Below are 10,048 nucleotides of genomic sequence, written 5' to 3' on the forward strand. Positions count from 1 at the left end.
ATATCAATACAGTAGCCTACAAGGCAGTTATAGGTCGTGAGGTTAGTTTTATAATTCATGCTAATCAGGCTAAGGCAGTGATTTATAATTCAGTCAAACCATGCCACTAGCCTCGATCCTTGCCAAGATCCCTGTCACCTCTAATGTAGGTCATGTCCGATAGTTCAGCATTGTATTGCCTTGCGCTGATGGCAAAGAACTGTGTCTTCGTGCCCCTAGCTGGCTCTTATATGCTACGCACTGGCACATCGCTGAATTGCAGGTGATAAGTTAGCAGTTGGAAAAAAGTGTAGCCCTCCTCTCTCTCTCTCTCTCTCTCTCTCTCTCTTTCTCTCTCTCTCTCTCTTCGCTCTCACTCGGGCGACCGGCCAGGCGCACGGTCCTCCAGCGCCCGCCTCAGAGAGACGTGGGGTAGGGTGTGTGGGGGGGTCTGGCAGTCTGGCTGAAGTCTTGCCGCCTCCTCTATATAAACACACATTGAAGGCTCGCTCAGCGACTCGAACTCACATGAAACTGTAGGCTATGTGAAAGAGAGGGAGAGGACGGAGTAGAAAAGAGGTAGAGAGACGAATTACAGCCATCTGAAGATTTTTGCGCTCTAGTCTACAGCATCCGAGCAGTAACTGCAAAGGAGTTTTATTTCAAATAACCATTATTCGCCTACCTTGTGACCAGAAATTGATTTTACTGAATTGAGAGATTATTAGAGTTAGGATTTTCTCGTGGGGTGAGAGGTTTTTGGACTTTTTCCCTTTTTGAGACTTTAAGACAAAACAATTTTCCCTCTAAGAATGCTGCTACAACTGAGCAGATTTCCCACGTGGTTGCTTTAGTTTGACAATAATGTGCCAAACTTTTTTGAATTACGGACGGATTATTTAAATAGACAAACATGGTATTTGAAATGATTTATCAGTACTCATCCCAGACGTTTTTTTTCCCTGCACTCAATTCACTAAACACTTCAGTAACTTGTAATAGTGGAGTCTGCGCTAAACTTTCTTAGGATCCCTGACAGCACAAAAAAAAGTTTATTGTAGGCTACCATTAAGTCATTTTACATCAAACCTCTATTGTGGTTGCATTCGCGTTCAAATTCAAAGTTGAATCCAATATTGCTGAAATCCTACAACTTACCAGGCAGTCATTGAGGTTAGTTCGTTTCCTAAGAAGATAACTTTGATCAGTATCCCTTCGTTTGTCGGCACCATGGTCTTCGAAAGTTTTGACCTACTCTCGGCTCTGGCGACCCTGGCTGCGTGTTTGGTGTCCATGGCGCTTCTACTGGCGGTGTCCCAGCAGCTGTGGCAGCTACGATGGACCGCCACCCGAGACAAGAACTGCAAGCTGCCCATGCCCAAGGGTTCCATGGGATTTCCCATCATCGGAGAAACCTGCCACTGGCTTGTCCAGGTAAGCGCGTTCGCCAGCATCTTTCCCCCCGTCTCACTTCCCAGCGTCACCTCTGTACGCGAGTAAACTGGCGCCGGGGAGCCCACGGGCAGTTCGTGTGAGCCCATAATGCTTGATACTGTAGCCTACGGGTATGGTTGTATTGTTGTATGTTCTGGACTGTGCCAAAATATTTTATGGCGATTACACTAGTAGGGGAAGTGTAGCATTTGCAGAACAAAAGTCAACTCTGCGACGTCTCCAAGCAACCAGCATTTGTGCATAATTACAGTGCTTTCAAGAAATCCCTTTACGTTTTCAAACAGTCTGGACTCTCGTTCTTTATCCTCTTTAACGCACCCTGTATTTTTGCGCGTGTAAAGAAAAGTAGCGGATTTCTGTTAAATTAGTCTCTGTAATAGAGAGATCAGTAACCGCTGATACACACGCAGGCGCCACCGCAAAGTAGCACTTGTCAGTGCGCTGATGTGTCCCTGGAGCGCATGGGAGAGAGGAGAGGTCCCGCGGCAGGCGGTGCGTTTTCTATGCGGGTGAACCGATGTGCTTTCTGTAATTACGTATTCCCGGAATTACCTCTCGGTTATTTTGGCAAAACAGTCTGAGACACACGTGGAGAACGACTGAAATAGAGTTTTTCTGCACTACTTTAAAGTTAGTCTGGCCAACAATATCTGTTAGTACCCAGATGACCATTCTTTTGAACACAATGTGTCAGTGTACGTTTGTGGTCTGTAAGGAGATATGGAGCGCGCAATAGTGCAATTCCTGATTTGGAGAGATTCATACATTATGGGGATGGTGTGGTTGTTTTCGAACTTGTTTCACACACACACACATTATCACGTGCAGTAAGGCAATGATATATATATGCCAAAGAACAATTACATGCACGTGAAATGAAATACAAAACACTTTAAAATAACTCAAGACTGTTTTTGCATATACTAGGTCGGACGAGATTCTCTCCCTACGAGCTTCTCTCTCATACACAATCAGGCGAGGTCCTCAGTAAAGTTGCGAAGCGGTCAGATCAAATATTTCGACCAGGAGTAGCATTACCAAGCTGAATGAATTCCAGTGGAGTCTCTCTGTGTATTTGGCAGATTCAGCAAAAACAAATGCTCCGACTCAATCTGTTGAATGATGTATTTTAAATCAAAAGGTTTTACTATCCGTCATGCGCCAAACAACTGTCGGATCTTATTTCGCGATGGGTAGCATTATGTGCCAGGTTTGCGGAGGATATGAGTGCTACCGTGCAAGGTCGGATTTCAAAATGTAGACACATGTGAATATCTGAAGTATTGTCCATGGGTTCCCACCGAAAGACTGGGCCAGACGCGCGCTGAGAGGACCATATACTGTATACAAATACTGTCTGGTCTTGCGCTTGTCCCTACATCACCCCCATCCTTCCCTTAAATCTTCCTCAGCAGTGAAATCATGTCTCACAATTTTCATATCTAGGTCACATTTGGGATTGATATAAAAGTCAAGTCAGGAGTTAGTTTGAGTGGGGAACCATGCTGGTGTGATAGACAGATGCCTTTTTTGTGTAGGGAATATTTCTCTCAACGTTTGTTTTGAGATACTTTGGAGTGGCACTCCGCAATTCCAGCACAGGTACTCTGCCAATGACACACACTCTCCTGGGATGTAACTTTGTGATGTCACTGAAATATTATCCAGTGTGGCCAACACATGTCAAGCAATTTCCTGGCTTATGTTGGAATGTTCTAGTCTTCCCAAATGATATACAGATTCATTCATGCATTGATTAATTCTTTCTTTCTTTCTTGTTATCTTTCTTTCTCCCTTTCTTTCTTTCTTTCTTTCATTCATTCTTCCTTTCTTTCTTTCATTCAGTAACTTAATTCCTCTCTCTGTGCTACTGTAGTACTTGACTGATTCATCTAAAACTTCAGATTCCCATTAAATAAGGTGCTTGCTGTGCATAATTGCCTCTAATCAGATGAGTATAGGATAGATATCCTGTCGGCTTCTGTCTATCTGCTTTCAGCTTTTATGTGATGGATGGCTTTGTAGCCCTCAATGAGCATCTTTGAGAGACACACACACACACACACACACACACACACGCATACCGCCCTCACACACACACACACACACACACATACACTCACCCCCCCCCCCCCCACACACACCCACCCACACACACACACACACACACACACACACACACACACACACACACACACACACACACACACACACACATACACACACACACACACACACACACACATACACACACACACACACACACACAACCCAATCCCCTCACCCTGCACTCCCCACACCCACAATGACGATGAGTTTTTGGTCTCCCAAAAAGAGCTTACATTTCAGTCCCGCAGCCCTTTTCTTTTCTGGAAGTCGACTGAAGTGGTTTGATACTTTTGGGGGTATTTGGGGTGGGGGCTGTGTACAATATGGGTCCAGAAACCAAGGATTCTTTGTCTCACTGACAGACTCACATGCACACACCACACACAAGGCTGGAGCTTACATGGGAATACCACACTGGAGAAGAGGCAGCCAAGCACCACGTCATCTGAAAATAAGACAATCCACACAATCTGAGCAAGTCTTTCAGTGAAGTCTTCCCTACTGTAAATGTATAAGAGTCACACAGACCCTTACTTGTGGGGTTCATTGATACCACTCTCTGGTCTTTTAGCAAATGGGGTAACTGTGTTGTGACCCCTGGGGTTCCCTCCATGCAGTCTCTTCTCTGAAGTGCAGTGTGTGTCTGAATTATAGGGAACCACACAGCCTCCTCAATCAGTGAGAAGACAAAATATGTTATAATAGTTCAGCAAATGTGTGGAATGTAGCTGTTGGCACCCCTCAACATGTCAAGGTTTCAAACGGATGCCGTTGGCTGTGTGATGTGATACGTGCTGTTGAGGAGGAGAAACCGTTGTGAACAGTGGGACTTGGGTTTGATCCATGGGCAAGGCGACTAGATTGCTTACATTGGCCTTGTTGACCTGGAGCACAAAATGAATCTCAAACAGCGGCCTCGGGTTGCCATCGAGGGAGGCGAGGCGAGTGGGGTGTGGCTCTGCTAGTTCTCTCAGTGTGTATGCTGGCACTAACCTCTCAGACTTGAAATACCACAGGGAGCTCCAGCATGTATCTTATGGCATGGGGCCTGTATGTCCTCAGCTATACCATAGGTCCTTCCGTTCCTCATAAGGAAAGCTCTCCTGTCATGCTGTGGTCTGTCATGCTGTGGTCACACAAAGTTAATTAATTGCTTTATTTGTCTCCCTGTATTGATCTGTATTTATCAGGTGTGATGCAGCTGCCTAGGTGTGAATGCTGGGTGGTCTGTGGTGACGGTTTGGATCAGAACCATCTCTGTTGAATCGTAGTCATCAAGAGAGATTCAGGTTCAATGCGGTTCAGGCGCTTATCTTACAGGTTCATTGATTTCCTTAAACATTTAGATTCATCGTCCCATTCCATCAATGGAAACCGACTGCTATTTCAGTCAGTTGCCTGCGACTGGTGGCAAGCATGCCCTGTAGGTCACAGTTCACCCCAGTATCCCCCTGCTCTCAAATGGGTCCTGTCTGGAGGGAACAAAGTTCTCACCAGGGGTGGGGGACACGGGCATCCTGTACTAATGCCCCCTCCCCCATCTTCCCTGGGACATGGTTTCTTGTAAAGAGCTTGACCCAATCAGCATTCAGCACAGACCCAGCCTGAACAGGCCCAGGGTGAGCTGAGAGAGAGTGAGTGAGTGAGAGCAGAAGAGAGACAGAGAGAGAGAGAGAGAGAGAGAGAGAGAGAGAGAGAGAGAGAGAGCCTGGCCTCCCGGTTAAATCCTGTGACTGGCATCACAGTAGCACCAAAGTGTCGTGCCCCAGCTTTCACCCCTGGATCACACCGCTACCCTCTCAAACAGGCTCTTGTCTCAGAGCAACACAAAAAGTGGTCACACAGGGGGACTTGGCAGTTCCTGTGTGTATGTGTGTGTGTGCGTTGGATGCAGTGGGTGGTGGTGGTGAGTGTGACAAAGGAGGTCTTAGGGCGAGTGTTCACATTGCTACAAACAACTGTAATCTCACTCCTCACACGGCTTCCAGGTCAAAGGTTAGATCTATTCTTCTCTGTTCTGTTTCTTACGGAGCAGGGTATGTATAGGCGCTCTGGCCCACTTTCAATCTTTTTTTTTTGCGCACCTCTCTATTCTGCTTGTGAACTCTTTCCTATTTCTTGGCTTTTCTTTTCCTGTCACATGTGCTTAAACATGTCTTAAACCAAACCCATTGTGGCTTGGGGGAACGCAGTGAGGGCTCCATCTTGATGTCCATCAGACCTCCTTGAGGAGTGATGTGAGCAGAATGGAGCTCCTACTCCATCCCCATCCATTCTCTCCACACTTCTCTTTCTCTCTCCTCCACACTTCTCTTTCTCTCTCCTCCACACTTCGCTTTCTCTCTCCTCCACACTTCTCTTTCTCTCTCCTCCACACTTCGCTTTCTCTCTCCTCCACACTTCTCTTTCTCTCTCCTCCACACTTCCCTTTCTCTCTCCTCCTCCACACTTCCCTTTCTCTCTCCTCCTCCACACTTCTCTTTCTCTCTCCTCCTCCACACTTCCCTTTCTCTCTCCTCCACACTTCCCTTTCTCTCTCCTCCTCCACACTTCTCTTTCTCTCTCCTCCACACTTCCCTTTCTCTCTCCTCCACACTTCCCTTTCTCTCTCCTCCTCCACACTTCTCTTTCTCTCTCCTCCACACTTCTTCACTTTTGCTTCTTGCCCTCAGTGGCACCTCTGTACCTCCACTGGACCCAGGCCAACATACACTTCCTGAGAGATTCCAATGGGCTATTTCAGTAAATGGACATATTATCTGGACTTATTATTCATACTGGGTGATATGGGTGCCACTCCACCTCCCTGGTGAGAGGAAAGCCTCTCCACCCGCACGAACACACCCCCCTGGGGTGCTTACCTGACCATTATCAATAAACACAAGATCCATATGCCCGGGAAAGTTGCCAGCCAGATCCTACAGGGCATTGGACAGACTGATGAGAGAATGAAAGACTGAGAGATTGAGGGAGAGACGGGAGGAGAGAGGGAGCAGGGGATTGGTGGTTGAAGGAGAAAGAGAGAGAAAATGGGAATGGTTTTGATAGATGTGTGGAGACGCTGGTCTCAGCCGTGCTGACCGATGTGAGGAAACACTTAGAGGAGTGCACCTCACCCCGCCAATACAAACAGGTAGAAACGCTTTTCAAAACCCCCCCGCTCTCTTTTCCCCTCCCTCCATCCCCTTACCTACTCTTTTTCCTATCCGCCATTTCTTCACGTCTCATCATTATTTTGTACTCTTCGCTCTGCTATTAAATCTCCCTCCACACTCTGGATAATGTATGAAATTTCTTCTCACTCTCCCCCCTCCACCCCTCCCTGATCCCCCCCCCCCCCCCCACACACACACACACACACCCTTCCCTGGTCTGAGCCCCAGTCTTCAGGTTACTCCAGTGCTGATCTGAATAAATATAATTAAAAGACTTTTTTGTGGTTCTAATAAAAGACTCATTTGTATAACATTTCCACTGCAGCACAAAGGCCACATTTATATACCAAGAGTTTCGACTGGTGTCCAATTTACACAGAAATTTGTATTTTTAGTCCAGCTCCCTATGCATGCTTGTGTGTGTGTGTGTGTGTGTGTGTGTGTGTGTGTGTGTGTGTGTGTGTGTGTGTGTGTGTGTGTCTCTCTGTGTGTGTGTGTCTGTGTGTGTGTGTGAGAGTGGAAGAGAGAGAGAGAGAGAGAGAGAGAGAGAGAGAGAGAGAGAGAGAGTTGAAGGGGCCAATGGAAAAAGTAGTCCCCTTTATTGCACCCCTTGTAAAATATCTGATACATTTCTGTTCAAATAGTAAAAGACACTATTGAGTATGACTGAGGGTTAACCTTCTCCTGACCAGCAGAGTCATCCACCAGGGACACAGACCTGCTCTGTCTCATCTCAGTAGGGTTTACATGTTCTCAGTGCAGATTCATGCCCAGAGTAATACACACCCTACACACATACTCTCACTCTCTCTATCTCTCTCTCTCTCAAGCACACCCATATGCAGTCATTCCCTCCGATTAGTGCATCGATTCCAGCTAAGTTTGTCTACTTGTTGGACCGTCTATCCATCCATCCATCCATCCATCCATCCATCCATCCATCCATCCATCCATCTATCCAATCAACCATTGGATCAGTTGCTGCTGCTTTAGAGCGCCTTCCTCCGTCATTCATTTGTGTACTTCAGGATGTCGACAAGTTGGCAACTGGATAAGGAACAGTAAACGGGTGAGAAGGAAGGAAGAGGAGAGAAAGCTAAGCCCGGCAGTGAAACTCTTCATCCATGCGCTCCCAGAACCCACTGCCTCTCCCATGCTTTGTCCATCTGAGATTCACTTCACTACTCCAAGACAAAACACGTCCCCTTTGGCAGATCATTGCTCTCGCCTCATTGTCGACAATCATCTCATTTCACTGGCATTTTCCCTTCCACCCCGCTGACTGCACAGGAACAATATTTATTCAAAATATCAATGATATGAATGCCCCTCCTCCAGTGGTGGTGGATCTTTGGACAAGTGTTTCTTTTTTAAAGTTCACAGCAACATTGGCAGCTAAGTCACATTGGATTTTCTGTCTGATGAGCAAGATAAAAAGCACATTCAATGGATTCTTCCATGTGAGTGCATATTTGTGTGTGTGTGTGTGTGTGTGTGTGTGTGTGTGTGTGTGTGTAGCCACAGATTATTGGCATATTGCTTTCCCGGGGTGTGTGGAACTCTATTGTCTTTTGTTAGTGACCCTTTAGGGCTGGCTGGTGTTTTGTTCTCTTTGTGATCCTACTTGTGAGGGCTAGCAGGACGTGTCACCTCGTGGCAGCCAAGCCACACCTTAAGATCTTTAGGTTCAGTATCACATGTGAGAAAATCTCTTTTCCCCCCTTTTTTCCTGGTTGATTTCCCCCCCTGGAAATAACAAAGCAGATTAATGAATGAAGAAAAGCCTGCTTTGGGTCTATGAAAAAGTGTGTGTGTGTGTGTGTGTGTGTGTGTGTGTGAAGGCTGTAAGTTTGTCACAGTTGATTTTATCTCTGTGTATCTTGTATGTACAGTAGCCATATGTTCATGGACAAATCTGCCTGAGCTAGCATGGAGGAGGACATGTGTATGTGCTTGAGTGTGTGTGACTGAGTTGCTTACACTCCAACTCACATAGGCCCTCACTTACTCGCTGACACAACACTCACACACACACACACACACACACTCCACAGTGGCCGCCCCCCACACTCCCACGCCTTGCTGAGCAATAACAGCGTGTGTGAAAGACGCCCTTGTCCCTGGCCTGCCCTGCCTCTGCTCGGGCCCAGCGTCAGCCTCTGCCCTCTGCCTCGACTGTTTTTCACCGCCAGCCAGCAGGCTCACCTCCCCATCACCTACCCCTCGCCTACCCCTCCTCCTCTCCTCCTAACGCTGCTGCAGCTAACGCTGCTAACGCTGCTAACGCTGCTAACGCTACTACCGCTAACGCTTCTCCTGCCCACAAGCAGAAGGAGGAACTGCTGGAACCTGTCGCCCATCGACTTGCATGTGACTCTTTTAATCGCTTTAACAGGCGACACAGTTTAATTGTCTTGGCTTGTGACACAAGCATGACAGACAGACAGACACACACACACACACACACACACACACACACGCACACACACACACACTCTATTTCTTTCTCTCGCTCTCTCTTCCACACACACACAAAGACACACGCTCATACCCACACAGTCCTATCTTGCAACCTTTCTGTCCATTCTCCGCCTCACCTTCTTTTACCGTCGCTCTTTTAGTGCATTCTCCATTGATCACACATGCTCTCTCTCACGCACCTATAGCATGCCAGCATGGTCCCGCTCTGTCCCGCCCCCCCCCCCCCCCCCTGTTCTTCCTCCACTGGAGGACCCCCTGGCCCTCTGACAAGCCCTCAGGCCTATTTATGTGGAAAAGGAGAGAGGTCTGTGCAGGAAACACACAAGGAAAGAAAACACAACACATCCAGAGGGTGTTCACAAAAACCCGGAGCTGGATTGACGGAGAGAAAGAAATAAAGACAGAGAGAGAGAGATGTCCAGAGAAAGTGGAGAGAATGAGGTGTTGCCTCACCAATCATAGCTCTTTAGTGTTGAGTATTCACTGAAAGGAGATGATTCTAGAATTATCCTCTGACTCATACATTGAGTGGAAATGCGACAGAGCGATACCGCGAGCATGTCAATTCTTCTCGCTGCAGTCTGTGGCATGACTCATTTTACACAAAGACTGTACCACACGGGTTCATTCTGAGTGCAGACATTGTGCCAATCTCATTAATCTGGATTGAATCCAATCACTGCATCAAGGAATGATCTGTTCTGGTTAGAGTCTCACCCTACAGCCGTTCTTGATCCCATTTAATAGGATCAATGAGCCTTTAATTGAATGTTGGACTTGACCTCATCTGTGGCACGAGAGATGTTGGGTGAAAGGTGAGACTGGGTGGGAGAGGGTGACAGAGAAAGGTGACAGAGTGAGAGAGCGGT

The 10,048-nt window shown here is 47.1% G+C and overlaps 1 protein-coding gene across 1 annotated transcript in view; it reads left to right on the forward strand.

The window, feature by feature from the left end:
* Positions 1-673: 673 nt before the first annotated feature.
* The window catches only part of cyp26b1 (cytochrome P450, family 26, subfamily b, polypeptide 1), a gene marked incomplete at its 3' end in the record, with an annotated part of 22,257 nt that continues 12,882 nt past the window's right edge, over positions 674-10,048 (forward strand). The window contains exon 1 of the mRNA XM_080839928.1: positions 674-1,413. Coding sequence (XP_080696054.1) covers positions 1,210-1,413 — 204 coding nt within the window. The 5' untranslated portion in view covers positions 674-1,209. The remainder of the gene's footprint in view (positions 1,414-10,048) is intronic.

Source organism: Sprattus sprattus (assembly GCF_963457725.1).
Source record: "Sprattus sprattus genome assembly, chromosome: 5".
Lineage (NCBI taxonomy): Eukaryota > Metazoa > Chordata > Actinopteri > Clupeiformes > Clupeidae > Sprattus > Sprattus sprattus.